The sequence below is a fragment of the Hevea brasiliensis genome, chromosome 9, assembly GCF_030052815.1.
Source record: "Hevea brasiliensis isolate MT/VB/25A 57/8 chromosome 9, ASM3005281v1, whole genome shotgun sequence".
NCBI classification, from domain to species: Eukaryota; Viridiplantae; Streptophyta; class Magnoliopsida; order Malpighiales; family Euphorbiaceae; genus Hevea; species Hevea brasiliensis.
In genome coordinates this window covers 5,578,441-5,603,495 of record NC_079501.1, presented here as the reverse complement: position 1 = coordinate 5,603,495, position 25,055 = coordinate 5,578,441, and the positions used below count along the sequence as shown (strand labels likewise).

The window sequence follows — 25,055 nt, the reverse complement described above, 5'->3', positions numbered from 1 at the left end:
GGAATTGGAAAATTTGGAATTTGAAGGATGCATTATTAACTATCATATCAATGCCATAAAACAAGTGGTGTTTTTATTTTTCTGATGTCTGTTTTTTAGACAACGTTATTTGTTATTAATTTAGGTTAAGAAAGGGAATTTCTTATGAATTTCCTAAAAAATAGCAAGTCTTTGACTAAATTAATAAATTTAAATTTTTTTTATTTGATGTACTCAAATTCTTAATAAGTTTAATTTTGATACAAATAAATAATTTCTTTTAAAATTAAAGTACTAAATATTTTCATATTATGCACAATTAATTACATTGTTTCAATAAAATTCTCATTATTTCCAAACTATTTTAGTTTCCTTTCTCTTCTCTTGCTGGTCGGCAAGTTTTTCCCTTTTATTTTCTCATTTCATATTTATTTATTAAAAAAAAAAAGCAATTTATTTTTTTTTATTAGAAGTAATTTATGTTTAGAGCATTATGAGATTAAAACGTCAAACATTGATTGGGTAAAAAAAAAAAAAAAATTCGAATTTTAACAAATACTACAGCTTAAAAGAGTCAAGCGAGAGGAGCGGGAGGAGCCAATCACAAGGTCGCTTAAACTGACCTGGCGGTGCCAAATTGCTTCAGAGTCAATGGTCTTCTCCATTTTATGACTCGTTCAGCCACCAGCAACCAACCAAGTGCAGCCACGCAACTCAATGTCCCTGGACCTAAACCATGCAATTAAAACTCCAAAATTAAATCTGAGACAGCGAAGTCTAGTCTGGCTGGCACAACCAATCAATAATATAAAAATAAATAATTAAGACAAAAAGGAATTAAGTATTTCTCTGCATTTTTAAGTGTTTTTTTTTTTTTTTTTTAAGTACAAATCAAAGCACCAAAACCACTTTGGCTTCAAGTCAAAAGAAACTCCAATCTATCTTCTATAGCACGCCCGATCACTCATCACGCCTTATCCTAAGCACCTTTGGCCGGCTTTCAACGTTTCAGATCCTTCATGCCGTAGCCAAGCTCACACTCCCTCTCTGGACTGATTGAAGATAGTTTCCTGTTCTTGTCTTAAGCGTTTCGCTGCAAAATTTTCAATGTATGGATCGATCTCTTTTTGTTCTTTAATTATCAGTTTTCCTTTTAGTTTTTTGGGTTTTATTGATTTTTTATTAACGTGCAAGTGATCAACATGATAATTATACTTTATAGTTCCTTAATCCGTACATGTTGTGCCTTTGTAAGTTGCTAAGTAAGTTGGGAACTTCATTTACTCTATTGGTTATATTGAACATTGAACTTCATTTAGTTTTTTTTTTTTTGTTAGTAAATATAACCTTACTTACTCGGTGGTATTGGTTCGATCTGGATACTGGATGACTGCATTTATTGAGTGATATAAGTTTTGAGATATGGAATCCTTGTTGTGGAATTTTGTTACTTGCAATTCCTTAATAGTTCTTATTGGTATTGTTATTTGCATATGTGAATTTGTGCAAACTGATCACAGTTTTGGATTTTATCTTGTGCCATTTGTTATATCTTAATTGCAGAGAGGCTTTACTCTTTTAATGCTTGAAAAGGAGGGTTTTGTTTTTGTTGCCCTCATGCTATTGATAAAGAAGGTTTATAAAGAGAATGAGGTCAAGCAGAAATGTCACATGCTGGTGCCTGAATTATAGAGACTTAAAATTGTAGGTCCAATAATTTGGCTTTTATCCATTCTTCGTGTCAATTATCCCATTGAGTATTCCCACCTTAAAATCGTAACTGATTTTCTTGAAAGAGCCAAAAATGATCCTGGAGTTCTCAGTTGGTTATTTGCACTCCCGTTAATATTTTTGGTTCTAATTGCTTGCTGTCATGTGCATATTGGAGATAGTGTGGAGTTGTTTCTTTAGGTTTAGCAATCTGGACAAGTAACTGCATGGAAGGGTGATGGCAACACTCTAGCAGTTATTGGATTTCCCAGGTAAAATTGGGTTGCGGTTGGGGCACCGCAAACCCATCCTTGCCCTTTTACCATTGGTGGGGATGTGCTAAAATTTCCGTCTCTTAAGTCAAGCACATAGCATGAGAACTGAAGTTTATTGCAATTCAAAATCTGAAGCATCAATAGCAAGCACTTCTGTTCTATCTTATCTTCTGGGCCAACTCTTCTTCACTAAGGTGTTATCTTTTGTTGTCGTCCACAAGTGGGTGCATTATTTAACATGTGTGTTAATTTGATGATAATATCCATTACTGGTAGCAATATTAAACACGTACAAGTCTGGCTGCAACTAGATTGGGATTGAGGCTTTGTTAAGTTGAGTTGAGTTCAGTATATATAGGCTGAATGCTGATAAGCATTTGCTTGTAGCTCTTTTGTCTTTTCAATTTTTCTTTTTCCCTCCTTCAGTTCCGTGTATCAATATTTACAAAAGCTTATTTTGGTGTGGTTTAACTAATTTCATTAGAAGGGAATTCTTAAAAGCTTGAAACATGAGCTGCTTTGGCTGTTGTGAAGAAGATGACATGCATAAAACAGCTGACAGTGGAGGCCCATACCCTGTTAAAAGTTCAGCAGGTACCTTCTACTGAAACTGGACAGGTTTCATAAAGACTGATATATTTCATTTAGCAATTTAATAAATATCTATGTCAATCCACTGAGTTAATTTGCTGGATGATTGTTAACCAATTTTTATTTTGTTGAGACTATGAAGCTTAAATTCATAAATGCGCATTTATGATTTATTTAAATGTCTTCAGTAACAATTTTGATATTTTGTTGATAATATTGTTACTATGTTTTTGATATAGATGCTGTTGGTGTAATTCGAATTTGACTTTGCCTAGCAGGAAGCATTGGAGGTTACCCTGCATCAGAAAAAGCACCTAAGGGTGCTCAGGCTGTTAAAATCCAGCCTATTGAAGTCCCTTCTATTTCAGTGGATGAACTAAGGGAAGTTACAGATAACTTTGGGACAAATTCTCTGATTGGAGAGGGCTCATATGGAAGAGTGTATTATGGGGTTCTTAAAAGTGGGCAGGCTGCAGCAATAAAAAAATTAGATGCAAGCAAACAGCCTGACGATGAGTTCTTGGCCCAGGTATGGTTCAAAACTCAAAACTAAAAGTTGTTATATCTGCCGCGTAATTTTTATTTGTTCTTTCCAGTTTCCTTATCAATTTTTTTTGCATGACTTTACAGGTTTCAATGGTATCAAGGCTTAAGCACGAAAATTTTGTACAATTGCTTGGGTATTGTGTTGATGGAGGTTCCCGTATACTTGCATATGAATTTGCATCTAATGGATCTCTTCATGATATTCTTCATGGTATTTCTGATCGTGCTTCATTGTTTCAATTATACAGCAAAGGTTTAATGATATGTTTAACTGCATATGACATGTTCTGGTTGCAAATCTTTGCAACAATAGTCTTACCTAATAAAAGTGGAAATCTAGTTCAATCTTCTAGCTTATTGCTTGTATGAAATTTTGAGATGCATCAAAACACTGTTATGGGTAAACATGTGCATTGTTTAATCTCGGAGATGGTGGCTGTGGGACAGATAAGTTCACTAATACTTGGCTGAAATTGCAATGCTCTTTACTTGTTTATTTTCGACCATTGTCATAGATTTTGGTTCGTATTACATTTGTGTGCTTAATGATTCAATTATCAATTACTGTTGTTGCAGGAAGGAAAGGTGTTAAAGGGGCACAGCCTGGTCCTGTCCTTTCATGGCAGCAGCGTGTGAAAATTGCATTTGGGGCTGCAAAAGGACTTGAGTACTTGCATGAAAAGGCTGATCCTCATATCATTCATCGTGACATTAAGTCCAGTAATGTTCTGATTTTTGATGATGACGTTGCAAAGATTGCAGATTTTGATTTGTCAAATCAAGCTCCTGATATGGCAGCACGTCTGCATTCCACTCGTGTTCTAGGAACTTTTGGTTATCATGCTCCTGAGTAAGTTATTGATGAACTTCATTCTTATTGATGTAGAACAAGCAATGAGAAAGAAAAACGAATGTGGCAAAAGAACAAATTGTCTGACTCTATAATTTTGTTGTCAATTCAATGAACAACAACCTGATGCCAAGGAGTCTATAAGAAAGTTTGTGTCGGCAAAAAAAAAACTATGAAATAGAAAACCCTAACTCTTGCAAGAAGTAAATTACCCAAATATCCTACATAGATAAATTAAGTTCTTTCTAGAATAACTAGTTCTAAAATCTTTGATTGGCAGTCATGCATATGCAACATTCATATCATATCTTTGTTTTAGCACACCAAATTTGTTCCGACTGTTGTAGAAACTGCAGTTATGAGAGTTAAGGGGCTTATCTACTTTTGAATCGAGTATTTGACGCTTCCATTCAATGATTTAGTCTCATGTTACCATTTGAAATCTAAGAATGAGTAATGCTTTGTCCGTTTGATTGCTCAAAGAAGGAAAGTAACTTTGTTATTTTAGCTCCCTGGCTATCAAACTGATCATAAGTATCAATCACTAGGATATTCTCAGTTTGAAGGTCTTGATGTGAGATTGCTTGCCTTGAGCATTTGTCTATTTGCTTTGGCAGATATGCAATGACCGGACAGTTGAATGCAAAAAGTGATGTATACAGTTTTGGTGTTGTCCTGCTTGAGCTTTTGACTGGGCGAAAGCCTGTTGACCATACATTACCTCGTGGACAGCAGAGTCTAGTGACATGGGTACTAGATGCTCTTTATATTCTCATGTCTAGTTTTGTTTTCAGCTTTGGAAATGTACGAAGTGTTTCTTTCCTCTGATTCCCAACTGATAACTGAGTTTTGGAATGTGTTAGGCTACACCAAAACTTAGTGAAGATAAGGTAAGGCAGTGTGTTGATGCAAGACTTCAAGGAGATTACCCACCCAAGGCAGTTGCAAAGGTTTGACCTGGCTCTTTCAAAATATTTTTGTTGATCATTTAAGGAAAATTTCTCTTGGCACATCTTAGAAACTATTGCAACTTACTGCAGCTCTTCCATGGACTTTTAGACGAGAATTCTCCTTTATTTACCTTGAAGATGTTTAGAATTACAAGCAAGCCATGTGTTTGCCATATGATTTACATGGCCCCTACTAAGTGGAAATCTTAAAAGCAAAGTATAAAATTTTGTGAATTAAAGATGGCTTTAAGTTTAACCCTTTCTTCATCTTCATTGCAGATGGCTGCTGTCGCTGCCTTGTGTGTGCAATATGAAGCAGACTTCCGGCCAAACATGAGCATTGTGGTTAAAGCTCTCCAGCCTCTCTTAAATGCCCGGCCAGGACCTGCTGGTGAAACACCAAGCATATGATTCTCTCTATCTCTCCGTGCATTCTCAAGTGCGCATCCATGCAAGTATCAGGGACATAAAAAAGAGCTGTTATAGAAAATGTTAGTAAATTATTTGGACAGCTCCCTTGCGCCGTTATTTTCTATGTATTTCTTTTGTTCATTATGCGTGAGGCTATTTTCAGAGTCATATTTCTGCTGCTGCTGCATTATTTTTTTTTAAATCCTTTTAAGTTGTTCATCTTTACTAGATGAATAGCTTTGTGTCTATCATCTCTTATAGATGTGAATGATGAAGATTTCCTCATACACCCTGTTTAGGTTATAAATTGATTGAATTGAATTTTGACTATTACTTGTTTAATAAAGTATTTGTTAAGGTTATAAACTTGAAATGCTTATGACATTGGAGAGATAACATTTTATCGCTTTCAGTTGTGGAAACTGGAAATGGTTCCTTTTGATGAGATAAAGCTGGAAATTGGCAGCAGGGTAGACATACAAGATTAGAAATTTCATTACTTTCTGATGATTTCATCACTGGTAGGAAGAAACAGAACTTGGATATTTTCCTAGTTAATGATCGATTATTTACAGGTTGATTGATTCACGCCAGTGACTATTGGACAAAAAATTATATAGTAAAACAGTTAACTGTGATATTATATAATTTTCTTATTGGACATTGGTGGTGATCTAAGGGCCACCATTGTTGAAAGCTGAAAAAAAAATAAAAGTACTAGTTCAATAATAGAAGATATTAGATTTGTTCAACCTAGATGAATGGTTGTGCCAGGTTGAATTCTTTTTGTGGATCATGCGAATTCTCCAAGGGATTAATGCCATTAGAACAGAGTAGACATTCAATCATTGATTAGTATCATGAGGCAGATAATCATTATTTATTAATTAGTAGTGAATCGTGCAGATCTTTATTTTTTTTTTTCCTTTTTATATCCAAAATTTTCTTTTATCATAAAATGTTCAACTTAGAGATTCTCTAAATTTCCGTTCTTTGTTTTCCCCATCTCCCTTGTCACATGCCTGATATAGATTCCAAAACTTAATTGCACTTGCATATAATTGGGCGGAGACTATCCGAAGGAGAGGACTTATTCGGAAGAAAGTCTATCAGCCACTCTTATTAAAAATAAAATTTTGATAACTATCACCCCACTACCTATTTAGAACGAAGAAGAGGGATATTCATGCCCCGGCAAAGTGTTTTCCATCATGGCAAGAAATGCAAAATTTTAATTTAATTTTTAAATTTAAAATTGATATTTATATTCTGAAAAAATATTGAATTTATTTGAAAACTAATTTTTATTTTTTTTTACATTTACGTAAATATAAATTCTTTCATAAATTATATAAAAAAAATTATATTTATAAAGGAATACATATTCCAAATTTATTTTATAATTTACCCTATATATAGATATCTCCTCACTTCAAAATCAACAACGTTACGGCGGTTCACTGAACCGCCATTATCCCATAAATACCCTTTTCATTTCTGCTATCTGCAGCATATACTGCAAGGCTAAAACCGTAACATCAACTTAATACCCTGTCGGTATCATGCGCAAACCGCCCCTTGCCGACTCCATCAGCTGGCAGATAAACAGAAGCCAATAACCCAGAAATACCAACATTTACACCCGCAGATGCTTTCTTGAGCCTTTTTCACCGTGCTATCGTGCGCCATGGTTGGAGATGTGACGGGAGGCGTAAACTCCACTGTCACCTCTGCCGCCGCCGCGTCTCCTGGGTCGTCTGCAAAGGCGGCCCAGTCACAGGCGCGGAGAGGGGGAGGGGGTGTAGCGGAGGCGCAGTACGTGTCGGCCAAGACTTCTGTGTGGTGGGACATAGAAAACTGCCAGGTGCCTAGGGGCTGCGATCCCCACGCAATTGCCCAGAACATAAGCTCTGCTCTTGTCAACATGAATTACTGTGGGCCTGTCTCCATCTCCGCCTACGGCGACACCATTCGAATTCCACAATCTGTACAGCACGCCCTCTCCAGCACCGGCATCGCCCTCAACCATGTCCCTGCTGGTATATATGTATATATATTTGATAATTCCTTTTTTTTTTTTTCTCCTTTTTGGTTAATTTCTATAGGTTAAACAAATTTCTAGGGTTTTGAATTTCTTTCTTTTGCATCTAATGATTATGTTTGCTTCATTCCTTTCATCGGCAAAACCCTAGTTCGCTTTAGTTAAAACCCTATTTCTTGTTGATTGAATGTGGTTTGATTCTGATTGCTAGGCTTTTGTAATTATTCAATTTTAAATCCAGTGGTTTAAGAGTTTAATTATCTTAAAGTAGTTACGAGTTTGGATGAAATGCATGCTCATAGCTTATGGCCAATACATGGCAGAGTTGTGACGCGACATTCTCCTATTAACTAATACTTAAGAGTTATAAATCATTTAATAGTTACCCTATTAATTCTTTAACGATTACTGGAAAGTTACAATATGTTAACATATATTAATTATGTTAACAAATATATATATTAATTATTTCTATTATGATATCTTTATTAAAGATTTTGAGAGATAAAATTAATAAAAATAAAATTTAAAATAATTGATAAAAGAGTCTAATAGGTAACATTCTCCGGTAATAAATTATAAGTAAGTTATAAATTATTTAATAATTATCCTATTAATACTATAATAAGTAGTTATTATTACAAGGTAACTTATAATATATTAATATATGTTAATTATATATATATTCTAATTGTTTCCATTATGAAATCTTTATTAAAAAGTTTAAGAGATAAAAATAAAATTTAAAATGATTAATAAAAAATATAAAATATTACATTATTTTTATATATTAAAATTAAAAAAATATATAATTTAAAATTATTAATAGTTACGTACATTAGTACGGACAATTCTCTAGTGAGATATATGATGAAATTTAAAAATTAAATGAGGTCAACACTCTAAATTGCTTGTCGCTAAACACTAAAAGTCGGTCCCCAGCTTTAAAAAAATAAGCCTTTATGTTAAAATAAGCACATGCAATGCTTGCATATGTAAAATTCTTTGCAACTACAGCAGGTCAGTCTTTTCTTGAGTTTTATGTAACAATCAATTATGAATCTTTTTGTAAACTAAGGCTTTCTTTCAGTCTTTCATTTTTTTTTCCTTCATTATTGTCTTTACGTTCTTGAGTGTTTTGCTTCCCTATATCAATATTCTCATTCATGCACGTTCCTTGCCTCGAGTGAAATATTATGGAGTGTGTGGTTGTTTGTGTTCTTGGCTTACATGTTCACGGTTCACCTATGATAAACAGGGGTGAAAGATGCGAGTGACAAGAAAATTCTAGTTGATATGCTTTTCTGGGCAGTAGACAATCCTGCCCCTGCAAATTATTTGCTTATTTCTGGTGATCGGGATTTTTCTAATTGTCTCCATCAATTACGCATGAGGAGATATAATATACTTTTGGCACAGCCGCAACAAGCATCGGCACCTCTTACTGCTGCAGCAAAGACTGTGTGGCTATGGACAAGCCTTTCAGCTGGAGGAGCCCCACTTACTAGTGGTGATTCAACACAACTAACTAATGTTAGTAGTAAATGCATTGCTGTAACATCTGAAAGCAGATATTCTGAACCCATTCAACTTAGCTCTGGAAGCGTTTCTTTGGGAAATCCCAATTCAATTACTAATGTAAGGGTCGGCGATACTAAGTTTAAAGGAAAATATGTTCATAATGCCCTGAATCAGCCTGGCATATCAAGAGCCTTTAGTGCGCCAGTTGGAATTCAAGAAACTAAGGGCAACAGTTACACTTATCAATCAGAATTCACACAAACAAAGCAGTTTAAGAAAGCTCCACATGAATTCTTCAGAGGCAGTGGGCCTGTTGTCTCTGCAAGTTTGTCTACACCCAACTTCCTTCCTGGTAATTCTGACCCTGCGGGGAGTAATGACAGCAATCCCATAGGTAGTGCTCAGAATCACTATACTCAACTTGTGAGGCCTAATAACTTCTCTATGCAAAAACTTGCTTTTCCACATGGTAATTTTTCAATGAATCCCAGACCTGATGGTATTAAACTTTCTTTGGCATCATCTACAAATGTGCTTGATATTGGTAAACTAGGTATACCTGAATGCCAAGCTGCTCCTAATTTCCATCAGCAAGCTTTGGAAGAGTTAAAAAAGGTCTCTTTTGAGTCTTCTAATCTCAGTACCTTAAATGTACCACGTAAAGGCCATATGACATGCAACAATCAAGCAAACAAATGGCATCCTTGTGGTCCTGAATTTCCACCTCCTCCATTCTCCCCAGCATCAGCAGTTGGCAACACTGCCTTCAGTAGTGGTACCTGGGGAACTCAAGGAAGGCCACCACCTTCAGAATATATGCAAGGTTTTATTGGTATTATCTTACTGGCTTTAGACACCCTGAAAGCTGAAAAAGTTATGCCTACTGAAGCAAACATAACTGACTGCATTCGTTTTGGAGAACCAAAGTGCCACAGTACTGATGTACGAAAAGCACTGGATAGTGCAATTGAGCAAAATATGGTAGTTGAACAAAGGTTAGGTGCATTGCAGCTTTATGTTGGTAAAAATGACAAACTCTGGAAGTGTGTGAACACTACAGGTGGTAATCCTGACCAGTACCCAAAAGCAACATGGGATGAAATACAAAAGTTCCTAGCTTCCTCTGCAGGGCGATCAGCCATATTAGCTTCTCATTGCAGGTAAACTTGTTTATTTATTTGTCTGCTACATTAGCTTTCTTGAAATTGTAGTTCCTGACAAAATAAATTTTTTCTATGATTTCTCATTAATTGTGCAGATATGAAGCAGCATTGATACTGAGAAAAGCATGCTTGAAAGACTCTGCTTTGGGTGATGTACTCCAGATCTTGAATATGGTAATTTTTCCAAAAAAATGGATTATTCATCATCCTTCCGGATGGCAACCGATTGCCATTACCCTCCATGACTAAAACAGAGGCAGATACCACGCTAGGTGGCCCTATGAAAATGATGGTCACAAATGCCAGGTACATAATATATTTGATCTGAGTGAGTATTGCAGTTGAGCAGGTTCTGGGGATGTGGAGGCCAATTGAAAGAACTACTTTGGATGAGTATCTTAAAAGATACTTTGATGATTGAATCAAGTAGGCTTAGGTTTTATGTCTTATTTTATTCTATATTTTGTTGAGCTCTAGTGAGCGTCTAAAGGGAGAAGGATGTTTAGGGTATGGTGCATGTTATGGACAGTATGAAATTCTGTAAAGTTGCAGATTTGCAATTATAGCTTCTGTGCCATGGGTGAATGTTGAAGAGGTGGTGCTCATACCTGAATTTTCAGGGCTTTTTTTCATTACAAACTATCTACTAGATAAGATAGATAGTCAATGGTGAATATCCCCGAAAGGTTTGGTGACAGCCTTTACTTTCGAGGTACAATGTGTTGTGCAGGAGGCACTGCTGGGGAAGCAAGTTTTTGGGTTTCGGTAAATCAATAGTCAGTCTGCAACAAGTTGCAATTGTAGTGTAGTTTTAATATTTTTGGATTACGGCCAGCACTATTAATGTTCTTCATGTGAGATGGCCTGTTGAAGAGCAAGTATGGGAGTAATTCTGAAGTGATGATTACAAGTAGGGATTTTAGTACCGTACTTCATAGATGAGTGGTGGAGCATAGAAAGGAAAAAAAAAAAAAAAAAAAAGGTCGACTACAAAGGCGGAGCAGAAAAAGATGAAGCGGCTGCAGCCTGCACATGGTAATGAAGTATTGAAATTAGGTTCGCATCTGGAAATCTTTTACTGGAGGTAAACTCTTGCTCGAAGCAATGGTTATAAGCATATACTGTAATGAGAGATATTGTTACCACAAATACTGTCTTTTGTTTCATAGTTGGTTGTATCTCAGCGTCTCGTGGGGAATCCACGTATAGTTTCGTAGAGTATGATTTTCTATGTTTCTTTTTAGCAAATTCTGCTCATCTTTGTGAATCTATTTTATCGAGACTTTGGAAACCTGGTATCAGCAAAGATTAGGAAGGGTAAAATGGGTACTGTTGTTACTTTTAATAGTTTATTTTCTATATCCAACGTATTTTTAGAAATTCTTAAATGTAGTATTTTATTAATTTCCTTTGGAATAAATTATTATTTATAAGAAAAAAATTTTCATATAATTATACATGAATATTTTTAAAATGAAAAGAATTGAAAATTTTCACATTTTAAATATTAGAATTGATATAAAAAAAATTTTTTAATTAGATTTTTACGAAATTATAATGTTCATGATATTTCTTTGATAATGTGGATTAGCTTCAAAATGATGCCGGGCGTGTATGGCCGTGGATAAGGAAAATAGAGTGAAAGTTGAATGTGAAAAAGATTGGATACGTTCACAATAATTTTTGGCAATTAGGATAGATTGTCTAAATAATTGAAGATAAAAATGTTTTGACATTTTTTCTTGATTGAAGTTAAAAATTAAAATGTTTGTTAATTAAACAAATAAGCTAAAATGCTTATGAAATTTTAACTACTATTTCTGTCCATATCCTAAATTTAACGTAATCATGACCTTAGGCGAATGAGATGATGTATGGTAATTGGAAGCCAGTTTGCAGCCACACTTAGCAGTAAACAAGCTATATTGCCCCCCAAGCGGCGGGTATATATATATATATATATATATATATATATATATATATATATATATATATATATATATATATCAAAATTATTACATTATTATTAATAAATGAAATTATATGTAATTATAAATTATTTTTATAATTTATTGTAAATATCATTTAATTAATTTATTTCTTATGCATGCGAAATACATCTATATATATATTGCTTTGCAGAAAAATCATACAACTATAATTTTATAAATTAATAGGTTGAAGTGACACATTTTTGGATAGAAAAAATTGCGTTTAAATTTCCATATTCTTTGTAGTGCGATATATATGTATAATGTTAACTTATTAGGAAAATTTTATATATATAATGATATAAATTTTATAGTATTATTATTAAAATAATAACTCAAAATTGAGTTTTGATAAATAAGTAAAATTGCTTGCTCAGTTTACGAGTCTTAGGCCTAAAATCCATCGGGATGATTCTTGTATATAAGATCAAAGTTACTATAACATTAAAATATCATGAGATCTGTTCCAAAATAAGCAACAAAATATGTGCTTGACATATGAAAATGAGGAAAGCATATTATAAACATCAAAACACGACATCACCTGTAAATCAAAACAATAAATCCAACATATCGAGTAATGGGACATGGAATATGAGGTAGATAGAACAGTGTGACTATCACTAGCAATAAAAGACAAATCTACATAGGCAAAGAAAACCTAAATCATGATATTCTCAAGTCGAGATCATTTAGCGAGATATATGAATAATCGAACTGTACAACTGAATACAGAACAAAAATTTTTCATGAATAATTGCTAGCAAATCACTTTTCTTATGAATATTATTACACATCACTGCTTACACCAGGTTTGATGAGCACATACAGATCAACTACTCTGTTAAATCATCACTGAGAAAATCAAGACCATCATCATCAGTGGTTACTCCTCCAGCAGCAGGATTAACTTCCAAACGTTCAACTAAACCATCCAATGACACCATTTCTGCAGGTCTCTTTGCTTCATGGTTTTGCTCATCAATTTCATCTCCATAAAATTGTTCCATCTCACCACAAGGGATCTCCTGGAACAGGAGAAAGAAATTATGATTTCACTAAGTTTTCAATGATCGCATTTCGGATCCAAGGAACTGTGCAAGATTTAAAAAATAACAAAGAAAAACCTTGTTGCAAAAAGCATGTAGGAATGAAAGTACCTCATTTTCTTGTATGGCTTGTTTCTCTGCCTCTACAAGCCAGTCACCTAGTATGCTTTCCATCATGAAACTGTCAAAGGAGATCAAATCACCAGACTTTCTTTCCAATTGCTGTTCTTGTAATCGCAAATTGTAGTGAATATAGGCAAGCTCATTCCATCTCTTTTGAGACAGACAGTTGTGTCTTTTGCTGTGAACTTGGTCATATGTACTCCAAGTATGTTCACATCCAAGGGATGAACATGTCTGGCTCAGTATGCGTATAGCAATTAGTTGAAGCTCCAAGCAACTTATTCCATGCTGTTGCCACCAAGCAGCTAGTACAAAATGCAACAACAAATATTTTACATTAGCTCTTTGTATTGCATGATACAAACAGTCAATAGAGTGAATTCAAGTTTATGACTAATTCCTAAAATAAATAAATAAATGAATAAATATGTAAGCACCTTGCTATGTTACCTGGATCAAGCTCTATTCTAGTACTCAAGGCCAAATCAGTTCCGAAATCACCTTTAGCAGATACAAAATCAGGAATCTGTGCATCAGATCACAAGATCAACAAAAATGAGAAAGCGTGATAAAATATCAATGTATAGACAAATTTAAATAACTCTTTTGACTGCTTCTGTGGCAGAATTTAGTGCAGCTCAATTGACAATACTTTGAAACATCATGGAGGCAAATAAAAAGCTATAGCATCAGTCCTGACGTTAATTATGACAACATACCACAACAAAAGGCAGAAGACCACACTACCTGCGCGGATGCAGAAATTCTTTTTCCGTTGTCAACTTCCAGCCGCACAATGCATTCATTTAAACCACGAATAACCTCAGGATTCTACAGCAAAGAAATAGCACAAAATAAAAAAGTAGTACAGAGACGTTGTAACTCAAGTGTTGAGGTAACTGTATCTCATACCATTATGAAATCTGGACGATAACGGTATGATGGATTGAGAAAGTACGCAGCCACATAGAGAGGATGGTGAAACAATAAGTTCCAGTGGATGTCTAATACACTCCAGAAAGGCCCATATTTTCGTGCATCATCCCCATGGATTGCTTTAATTGCAAGCTTAGCTCTATACATGTCATGATATATAAATGGCATTGATTGGCTTTCATCACTATCTACCTTTTGAAGAACCTGTGCAATTGGCTCTAAAGATTTTTTCACATATTGCATCTTCTTCCAGAATGTGGCACTTAAGACTATTTTCTCTACTTCTTTACCCTCATCTGTTTTAGCCAATTGGGATGAAACCCATTTGTTTGACTGGAACATTCTCTTAAGGGTAATTCTTTGATCCAACAAACTTTTTAAAGTGAAAAAGTTTGTGCAAAACTTTGTAACAGCTGGCCTAAGAAGTTCTTGTCCCTTTAGGTATTCTTTCTTCATAAAAGTCAAAAGCCATGTATTATTATAAATAAACCTTGTCACTTTTTTACCCTTATTTATGCATTCTCCTACCCATTTTATATTCAGAAAGTCCTCAAGCATTCCATCAATGCAATGCACAGCACATGGTGTCCAAAATAAATGTCTCCTTTTCTCTTCAAGAATCTTCCCAGCAGTCCTAAAACTGTCTGTGTTTTTAGTTATTACCTGCAAAGGGAAGCAAGAAGAAAACACCTTATTAGCAACCTAAGAAAAGTGTAAAGGGCATCTTGCAGGAACAGAATCAAAGCATAAACTTAGTCACCTGAACAACATTTTCTTCACCAATTTCTTCTACCACCTCGTCCAACAATTTGAAAAGGCTAGGAGCATCATCTATGATACCAGTGACATCAAAGGAAGAAACAAAATATATACCTCGAGGACAAGAGACCAAAAAGTTTATTAATGCCCTACCCTGGAGATCATTCCAACTATCAGCCATAATAGAACAACCCGTAATTGGCCAAGAAGCTTTAAGTTCCACTAAGTATTCTTGGATGGTAGCAATCTCTTCCTGAAGAAACCGGCCAGATATCAGTCGGCCTGAAGGACCTTGCAGACCTTTCCCATATTGGCCAACTAACTCCAGCATTTTGTGAAAATATGAGGAATTTGCTGCATTAGAAGGGATTCCTGCATGATAAAAGAATTTGCAGATAGCAGATATCACTTCCTTCCGAGCTTTTTTCTCAAATCCTATCTTTGCTTTTACTTGCTTGTGGCGTGATGATGCCTGGCTTTTAAGAGACTTCAAAAACACTGAATCCAATCTAGATTTCTTCAATAGAGGTTCATTGCTGTTGCCACTACAAGCAGGGAATCTTCCCTTCTTATTATTTCTGACATCATTATCTGAAACTTTATCATCAACGGCCAGTACATCCTTACTTATACACTGCACCAGTCCAACGTCCCGTTCTTCCTCTTCTTCCTCATTATTTTGGTGCATGTAGATAGTGGAAATCTCCTTTGTATTGGGTTTCCAATTCCTTCTGCCACTACGGTGCCATTTCATGTTTTCCTTGATTTTAAGATACACTTCCTCAGGAGCCTTTTCACAGTAGGCAACTTCTCCAGGGATCCTAGCTAGATGCTGTTTGAATCGGTTTATGCCCCCACTAATTATTTTTTCACAGAAATTGCATTTTACCCTTTTCTTCTTTTCATCTTGTGCAACACAATGTTCCCAGCCTGGGTCCACATATCCTAATGATCGAAGAGGAACAGACCTTACAACTAAGTTCTGATCAACCATCACTTTCTTGCCTTTCTCTTTGTAGTTACTAGGAGCTTCCTCCATATCATCACATTCATCAGGATGGAAAGGCAGAGATTTCTGTTTATATTCAGATCGCCTTCTTTTTTGACCAGAACGGCATCCTTCTAGGTTTTTTCTCATATTCAAGCATGCTTCCTCAGGAACCTTATCACAGTGAGTAACTTCACCAGATATTCTAGCTAAATGTTGCTTCAACCTGAATATTCCACCGCTAACTACTTTCCCACAATAGTTGCATTTGACCTTCTTTTTTCTTTCATCTTGAGCAGTGCCATGCTCCCACCCAGGATCGACATATCCAGTGGACCGAAGTGAGGCCATCCCTTGAATCATTTGGCAATTAGCAGCAATAACTTTATAGCCTTTGGCTGTCATGATAAAAGACAAATATAACAAATTAAAAAAAATGTAAAAAAATTTAAAGGAGGATAATTCTCACACCAACAGCGTGCGCGAGGCACAAGGAAAAGTTTAGTAATAAAGTGTACCAATTTGACACACTGATAGTCCTTCCCCAAGAGCAACTTTCCTGTTGCATGACTCCCCAAGACTTGGTTGATTTATGCTTCTTCCTCAAAACCATTGGAGGCCACTCTTAAGTAAACCTGAGCAAATTATCAAAACTAAAGAAACAGGTATTTTGGTAAAAAAATAAATAATGATTAAAAAAACAAAAAGATGCAAAAATAAGGGAAATGACATATTCAACAAAGCCAAGATAGATATCAACAGTTGGACAGGAAAAAGAACCTGATAGCTGGTTTAAAATCTATTTCTAATAGCTTATAATATAAATAAATCAAATATCTTAAGCATCAAATCTATTTCTAATATAACTTTTTTGCAGTACATTTGGGATTTTGCAAAACATGATCGCTTGGAGATACTCTTTGGTCTATCTCATAACATACGTGAGGAGAAAATTACCAGCAGCAGGTAAAGTAGAAGCTTCTGAAATGTGCAGTAAATGCACATAGTGAGGTTAGACACATTGAATGGCAGGAAAAGATACAAAAATATCCTGTGGAAGAAAATCCCTAATTTGAATAGTTGAAACATTTAATTAAACATTTTGCTGCTAGAAAGGAGAAAATATAATCAGTTCCACCGTAGTTACAATTCAAAGCAACTGTACCAAACCTAGAGATTCTTCATGTGGCGAAGTCCTTAGGTTCGTTATTTTTGAAACCAGTGCCAAAAAAGGGCAAATATGCAGAATAAAAAATACATTATATTGTGTTAACAACTGATGGCAGATGCACGATTGGATATCATATTCAATTCAAGCATATATGATGCAGTAAGCTAGACACCTGAACCTGGCATAATGAGCCGATAATTAATTACACGAGATCAATAGGAGATGCAAACAAAGAGTGCGATTGAAAAGTAAGCTGAGACAGAAACTGGTGATTATATGACACGGGTGCATTTTCTCAACCCATTGTGTGATATAGCATCCAAAAGTAACAATAAATTGATCAAAAGTGAAGTTGCAAGGAAAACAAGAAACCCTCAGAAGTGTTGAAAGGAGCACCAATGCTTACCAACTTGAACCTGGAGTCAGCATAAAGCTTTTCGTGAAAGGGAAAGAGGTAAGAATGAGACTCCCATACCTTCTTTCTGTAAGCAGCTTTAACCTACCAGGAGATTTGGAGAGAAATGAAAGAAATAATCATCATCAAACATCAGTACAAGCAAAGAATTAACGAGCAATAATCCTAACACTCTCAGCACTAATCTACCCACATGGTCAAAAAGAGATGAATTCAAAGACGGAGTCGCATGACCCACCTCCCTTCCAAAAATAAACAAGAGAAATAAATCGAACTCATAATACAGTTGATGATTAATACATGGTATGGCCCCACTATAGCAATTAATATAATCATAAAAGTAGAGAGGCAACTAAATATTGGATCAGACATTATTATGATCAAAGATGATAAAGAAGGGAGATTTAAGACCTGGGAGAGGGTGGGGCGCGAAAAGGGAGGGAATCCTAGCAAGACCCTGGCCTCATCTCCCTGCATTTCTGTAACTTCTCTATTGGGTTTAGCTGTGTAATAGAGATGAGAGAGAGAGAGAGAGAGAGAGAGAGAGGCTTCTCTATTTTTATATATTATTATTTTTTTTAAATTTAATTTAGTATTGACATTGTCGCATCGATTTATGTTGTAATAATGGTTGGGGAGATCGGAGAGCATTGGGTGGCAGACAGGTGTTGGATGATGAGTCCACCATTGTGATCCTGACCGTTTCTATTTAATCCAAAAAGTCGAATATACCGTCACAAAAAGTGGTTGTGCTTTGTTGCCGGTGATGTTGGATGGACGTGCGCAGAGCAGTCACATGATCTCTGGTTTTAAATGCGTATTAACTATCGTTAAGTATGGCACATAAGCGATGTCGAATTATTCCAGAATAAACGGCGTCGTATATTATTCGATGTTGTGTGTACTGTGCTAAATTCAAGTTGAATTCGCTCCATCTGCAGTAGCTGTAGCACTACAGCACCGATATGAAAGTAAATCAAATTTATTTTCTGTAAACTGGGAAAAAAAGAATAAATTTTGAATGAATCTAATCATGGATTAATTTACATATATGTAGACTCTTATTTTATTATGAGTATGTGTATGAATATGTGCATGAGTATGCATTGAAGCCGTGAAAAACTCGATGAAATTATATGACTATAAGATATAATTGAAAGTATGAAACTGAATTATTAATTTCATGGCATGATCTTGAAAAAAATAATAATAATATGTTTTTTTTGAAAAATAAATTTAATTAAAATAAGAAAATATATTTTTCTCTATCTCTCTCCCATACAAACACTCTCTCTCCCTTTGACGCTACTCTCTTCCGCACTCCTTATTGGTGCCACCCCTTTCCCTCTCTTCTTATTAGTTGGAACACCTCATCCATATCCCAATCTCACCCAAATTCCTCAATCCCAGTTATTTAAGTTATCTGAACCTTATCGCACTAGAATTTCAAACCTCACCACATCTCTTCCTCGTTCCCTATCCATGCATTCCCCTTCCCCTCTCTTCCTATTGGTTGAAATATCTCATCCATATCTCGGTTTTACCCAAATTTTACAATCCCAGTTCTTTAAGTTATCTGAACTTTATCATCCTAGGACTCCAAACCCTATCACACCTCTCTCCCAAAACCCTATAAATACCCTACTGGAGAAAAAAAAAAAAGAGAGAGGGTGGAGGAGAAGACAAAAAAAAAAAAGAAAAAAAGAAAAAAAATTAAAAACAGAAATAATCAAAATTCTTTTAGTTCTTCTTTTTTTCTTGCGATATTTTTTGAAAGTTAGTTATTTTATTTTCTTTTTAATATCTATGCCCTGTAATATTTAATTCTATGCTTATTTGTCTTTTAATTTATCTTGCATGTTCATGTGGATCATGTAATCATATTTAATTTGAGGGGATACACAACTCTGCACATATTCAGTTTTCTGTCTCTTGCATTTTTATTATTTTTTGTTATCTTCTGATTCTGTAAAAAAATTTGAAAAAATTATATTCATATTTTGCACGAAATTTTATTAATTTTAGGCTCAAGAATCACTAAAAAAACTTTAATATTTTGTAAGTTATGACTGTTTGAGATTAAAGATCCTGTAAAATTCGATTTGCAGGATACCCGACTTTTGGAGCATATATTCCCCTTGTTTCTTAATATTTTTGTGTAAATCTAGTGTCTAAAATTAAGTTTGGAATCTTGTGAATCTTTTTCAATTAGTTTCGCATTCATATCTGTTATGGTTGGTGAGTTATGAATTTTATAAAAAAGTAGTGCAATTTTATCACTGGGAAAAGTTACGATTTGTATAGATCATTTGGCCAGAGTTTTGTTTAATATATGAATTTTATGATGTTGTATGATGTTTTTGCTGTCTTCTGTAATTTTTTTCATTATTTTTAGGTGTGTCTAACTATTTTTCAAAAATCAAATTTATTTTTACTGTCAATCTGCTAGAATATGAGAATTGTATATTTATATATGTTCTTGTGTATTCTTGGGTTTTAATTAATATTTGATATATTTTTCTGTGTTTTTTTTTTTTAATTCGAGAGGTGTTATGAACTGTTTGGATCCTGTTAGAAAACTTAAACCATTAGTTAATTGTAGTTGATTGGGAATTTTAACTCTTTTAGGAGACTATAGTTAAAATTCAATGTCAATAGTTATTAGTATTTTCTTATTTTCTTTATGTTGACCCCGTGTAGCTCAAAATGAGCATTGATTTTGATGATAACAAAACTCAAAGGGAATCTATCTAACCCAACTTTAAAGTGATGTATAGATTCTTTGTCTTATTGCTAAAGAACTTTTGAAGTTATATCTAAGGAGAAAGGATACTCAAAGGCATTTCAAGACAAATCCAAAATGAGAAAAGAACAAGACTATGGAAGCCAAGACTCAAAGAAAAGGTATGAAAGGCATAGTATTAAGGAGTGAGTCTTAGGTCTTTTGTGAAAAGAATGAATGAGAATTTAGTCATATGGAGCTCAAAAATAAAATTTTATCTTCTGATTACTTTTTCTCATCATGACCTTGGATACTACCATTGAAATATTTTTTAAGGTCTAAATCATTTGACATTGCAAGTTGAGACATGCAGCTGTTGACTTAGTTTGCTAACTAGTTTGCTAAATTTTTTAGTTTGCTAATGAGTTTGCTAAAAACGTTAGTTTACTAACCAGTTTACTGAATGCTCCTAAAATTTTATTAGTTTGCTAATTTATCAGAGTTGCTCAACTTCGCACAAAAGGACAAAATAACGGCTATTTTGTCTTGGGCAGTGTGTATAACGTTCCAAAAGGGTTTCAAACGGTCTAAAATGATTTGGGACTATAAATACACATTCTTCACTTCATTTACACTTAATGAAAGCTTACATTTGAACTCCAACATTGATTTTTCATTTATTGCTTTCATTCAAGAGTTTTAAAGATTTTGAGCTTCCATTGGCAAATCAACTCATCTCTTCTTTATAGTTTGATTTGTATTGAGTAAGAGTGAGTGTTGAAATATTAAATTGCATTCAAGAGAGGTTGTACAAGCACCTATTGAAGCTTGGGAGTGTGAGTGCTTGAGATAGCACTTGTGAAGGTGTCAAGCTACCTTGGTGTAAAAGCTTGGTGTTGAGAAATTGTAAAGGGCTTTTGGTCTCTTGCCTTCAAAAGAGCAAATAGTGGAGAGAAGACTCAAAGAGGGTTCTTTGAGAGAGTGGATGTAGGCTAGTTAAGCCGAACCACTATAAAAATCCTTGTGTTTGATCTCTATCCTTTACCCTTTTACTTATGTGCAATTTTAAATTTTTCTTCATATACATGATATTGAATGTTGGTTAAATAGATTGAGTTGATAAATTTGTGGACATATTAAGTGACTTGAGAAATCAATTGTATATTGTATGGTGCATGCCTTGTTAGATATTGCCATATACATTGATTGAGGGTTAAATTGCATCTTAGGAACACATTGTTGAAGCTCATATTGTTTTCATTACATATAGAGAAACACTTAGTTGAACATAGCCACAATTTTTCATTAGGCTACAAGCAAGGGCCGAAAAATTGTTAAAGTCCAATTCACCCCCCTCTTGGACTATTTTTGGGACAACAAATTGGTATCAGAGCCTGACTCTCTTGCTTAGGGTATTACAACCTTAGAGTGATCCATAATGGCTAGTTCATCTAGTAATACTGCCGGTATACCTGCACCTTTAGTTGAAGGCTACTCAATCACTAGACCACCACTTTTCAATGGCACTAATTATTCTTTTTGGAAAGTAAGAATGAGAAATTTCATACAATCTGTAGATATTGATGCATGGAGAATTATTAAAAATGGTCCACATGTTCCTCAAAAGAATGGTCCAGGAACTTCAAAAGTTCCAAAACTTGAAGATGAATATGATGACAATGATTGGAAGAAAATTTCTATAAATGCCAAAGCTATCAATATTTTGCATTGCTCACTTGACCTTAATGAATACAATCGTGTTTCAGGATGTCAATCTGCTAAGGAAATTTGGGATAAGCTTGAAGTGACTTATGAAGGAACTGATGTTGTTAAAGAGTCCAAAGCAAACCTTCTTATTCGAGATTATGAGCTGTTTGAAATGAGGCCAGGAGAATCAATTGCGGATATGAGTACAAGGTTTACTGATCTTGTAAATCTTCTCAAAGCGCTTGGTAAAAGATTTGAGAAAGCTGAACTTGTGAAGAAAATTCTTAGATCACTTCCAAAGTCTTGGGAAGCAAAGACAACAGTTATCCAAGATACCAAAGATTTCAAAACATTCACCTATGATGAACTCATTGGTTCTCTCATTGCACATGAGATGGTATACAAGAAAGATGAAGTTGAAAATGAGCAAAAGAAGAAGAAAAACATTGCTCTCAAGTCAAATAAGGATGAAGAAAAGAAGAAAGGAGTTGCATTCAAAGTTGACTCAAGTGACAACTCAAGTGCTTCGAGTGAAGATGATGATGAAATGGCTATGCTTACAAGAAAATTTAAAAGAGCTTTCAAGAAAGGAGGAAGCAAATACAAGAAATTCTTAAAAAAGTATACTCCCAAGGATAAACACTTCAGAGATTCAAAAGAAGAAATTGTATGTTATGAGTGTCACAAACCTGGACATATCAAGCCCAAATGTCCATTGCTCAAAAAGAAGAAAGGAAAAGAAGATAGGAGCAAGAAAGCTATGAAAGTAGTATGGAGCAACAATGAAGAATCTTCAAATGATGAATCAAGTGATAAAGAGGCTGCTCTTCTTTGTATGATGGCACTTGAAGAGAAAGTCGAAAGTTCACAAAAGGAAGAAGAAAGTGACAATGAGGTAAACTCTTATGAATCTCCTAATGTAGAAGAACTTGAACTTGCATTTGCTAGAGTATATGATGAGTATAGAAATTACAAGAGAAAGTGCACTAAAATGAATTTAGAGATTGAATCATTGAGATCACAAAATATTACCATGTCCAATGTGTATAAAGAAAATGAATTTTACAAAGGACAAATTGCCATGTTTAAAGAACTAGATTTAGAGTTGAAAATCTCAAAAGATACTTGTGAAATGCTCATTGAGAAAAATAAAGTTCTTGAAACTAAAGTAGAGTCTTTGACAAATGATTTGGCAAAATTTACAAAAGGAAAAGAAACTCTAGATGTACTTCTTGGAAACCAAAGAATTTCAAATGAGAAATATGGAATTGGTTTTGATGGTTTCATGAACTATGACAAGTACAAGAATCATTTCATTAAAGCATCTACATCTTCCTTGCCTAATGTTACATGTTATTATTGCAATAAAAGAGGTCATATGATTAGCTCTTGTGCATTTAGGAAATGTCATCTTAAGGTAAAGAAGGTATGGGTACCAAAGGGAACCTTACCTAAGGTCACTAACCCCCAAGGACCCAAAGTTGCTTGGGTACCTAAAGCTAAATGATTAAATTTCAGGTTTGTTGCAAAGGGATGAAGGAAAGTGAAAAATGGTACATAGATAGTGGTTGTTCAAAGCACATGACTGGTGAAAAGGGCAAGTTTTCAAAAATCACAATGAAAGATGGAGGATACGTAAAATTTGGAGATAAAGGGAAAGGAAAAATAATTGGAAATGGCACAATAGGAACCAAACCTTGTATTGAAGATGTTTCACTTGTTGAAGGTTTGAAATACAACTTGCTAAGTGTAAGCCAACTCTGTGATAAAGGTTTTGAGGTAAAGTTTACTTCTTCTCTATGTACAATTAATAACTTAGATAATGATACATTGTTCATTGCAAATAGATCCAATAATGTTTACTTGCTTGACATGAATAATTTTGAAACTAATCATGGTACATGTCTAGTATCTCTTGATAACTCTAGTTACTTGTGGCATAGAAGACTAGGTCATGCAAGCATGCATACACTCTCAAAATTGTCTAAGAAAGAACTTGTTAATGGTCTTCCTAAGATTAAGTATGAAAATGAATTTCAATGTAGAGCTTGTGCACTAGGAAAGCATACTAGAGCATCTTTTAAATCTAAAAATATTGTGTCTACCACTAGGCCATTAGAATTGCTTCATCTTGATTTATTTGGACCCGTAACTCCTACTATTCTTGGTGGAAAGTCATATGCTTTAGTTATTGTTGATGACTATTCAAGATATACATGGACATTTTTCCTTGCTCATAAAGATGAAACTCTTGAAAAATTCACCTCTTTTAGTAAAATAGTTCAAAATGAAAAAGGCTTTTGCATCTCATCTATAAGAAGTGACCATGGAACTGAATTTGAAAATCATTTGTTTGAGAAATATTGTGATAAACATGGAATTAATCATAATTTTTCAGCTCCTAGAACACCACAACAAAATGGGGTTGTAGAAAGGAAAAATAGGACTTTGCAAGAAATGACTAGAACTATGTTGAGTGAAAATAATTTGCCAAAATACTTTTGGGCTGAAGCTGTTAATACATCTTGCTATGTGTTGAATAGAGTTTTGATTAGACCAATTTTGAAAAAGACCCCTTATGAGCTATGGAAGGGAAGGAAACCAAATATCTCATATTTCAAAGCATTTGGTTGTAAGTGCTATATTTTAAATAACAAGAAGGATAACTTAAAGAAATTTGATGCTAAATCCGATGAAGGAATCTTTCTTGGGTATTCAACAAAGAGTAAAGCCTATAGAGTGTTCAATAGAAGAACTTTGGTTATTGAGGAAACTATTCATGTTTTATTTGATGAGACTAATCCTTCTATTAGAAGGAAAAATGCTTGTGATGATAATAATGAGCAGATTTTTGGAAAAGAAAATTCAATATCAAGTCAAGAAATGGAACAAGTTGATGACAAAGATGAGGAAACTCAAGGAGAAACTACAATAGATGTCCATGATGCCAATGAAGATCAAATTAATGAAGAAATGCCAAATTTGGAAGAATTACAAGTAAATGAGCCTCAACATGAAGATTTGCCTAAAGAATGGAGATTCCATAGAAATCATCCCCAAGAAGACATTATTGATGATCCATCTCAAAGGATGATGACTAGAGCACAATTGAGAAGATATTTTGGTAATGTTGCTTTTGTTTCACAAATTGAACCTA

The 25,055-nt window shown here is 34.5% G+C and overlaps 3 protein-coding genes across 14 annotated transcripts; 2 read left to right on the top strand and 1 right to left on the bottom strand.

Moving 5' to 3' along the window:
• Window positions 1-821: 821 nt before the first annotated feature.
• LOC110653403 (pto-interacting protein 1) lies at window positions 822-5,678 on the top strand. 4 transcript variants are annotated; one of them, XM_021809019.2, is made up of 8 exons: window positions 822-1,088; window positions 2,449-2,558; window positions 2,834-3,084; window positions 3,186-3,312; window positions 3,678-3,951; window positions 4,569-4,701; window positions 4,815-4,901; window positions 5,181-5,678. In XM_021809019.2, the coding sequence occupies exons 2-8, from the start codon at window positions 2,474-2,476 to the stop codon at window positions 5,310-5,312; spliced, it is 1,089 nt and encodes a 362-aa protein (XP_021664711.1). In that variant the 5' UTR covers window positions 822-1,088; window positions 2,449-2,473; the 3' UTR covers window positions 5,313-5,678. The 4 variants fall into 4 exon arrangements, with proteins under 4 accessions (XP_021664711.1, XP_021664708.1, XP_021664712.1 ...); XM_021809016.2 differs by having other exon boundaries at window positions 2,831-3,084; XM_021809020.2 differs by having other exon boundaries at window positions 854-1,088; window positions 2,466-2,558.
• A 1,102-nt stretch (window positions 5,679-6,780) lies between these two features.
• On the top strand, window positions 6,781-11,417 carry LOC110653402 (uncharacterized). The gene is made up of 3 exons (XM_021809015.2): window positions 6,781-7,351; window positions 8,612-10,034; window positions 10,133-11,417. Exons 1-3 carry the CDS (start codon window positions 7,000-7,002, stop codon window positions 10,284-10,286), a joined length of 1,929 nt encoding a protein of 642 aa, XP_021664707.2. The 5' UTR covers window positions 6,781-6,999; the 3' UTR covers window positions 10,287-11,417.
• A 1,235-nt stretch (window positions 11,418-12,652) lies between these two features.
• LOC110653401 (uncharacterized) lies at window positions 12,653-18,050 on the bottom strand. 9 transcript variants are annotated; one of them, XM_058152571.1, is made up of 9 exons: window positions 17,881-18,050; window positions 17,461-17,553; window positions 16,402-16,536; window positions 14,897-16,281; window positions 14,113-14,799; window positions 13,948-14,031; window positions 13,651-13,726; window positions 13,189-13,505; window positions 12,653-13,056 (listed from the first exon to the last, which is right to left on the bottom strand). In XM_058152571.1, exons 4-9 carry the CDS (start codon window positions 16,244-16,246, stop codon window positions 12,865-12,867), a joined length of 2,706 nt encoding a protein of 901 aa, XP_058008554.1. In that variant the 5' UTR covers window positions 16,247-16,281; window positions 16,402-16,536; window positions 17,461-17,553; window positions 17,881-18,050; the 3' UTR covers window positions 12,653-12,864. The 9 variants fall into 9 exon arrangements, with proteins under 9 accessions (XP_058008554.1, XP_058008549.1, XP_058008550.1 ...); XM_058152566.1 differs by having other exon boundaries at window positions 16,402-16,518; window positions 17,881-18,048; XM_058152567.1 differs by having other exon boundaries at window positions 17,530-17,553; window positions 17,881-18,048.
• Window positions 18,051-25,055: the final 7,005 nt, after the last annotated feature.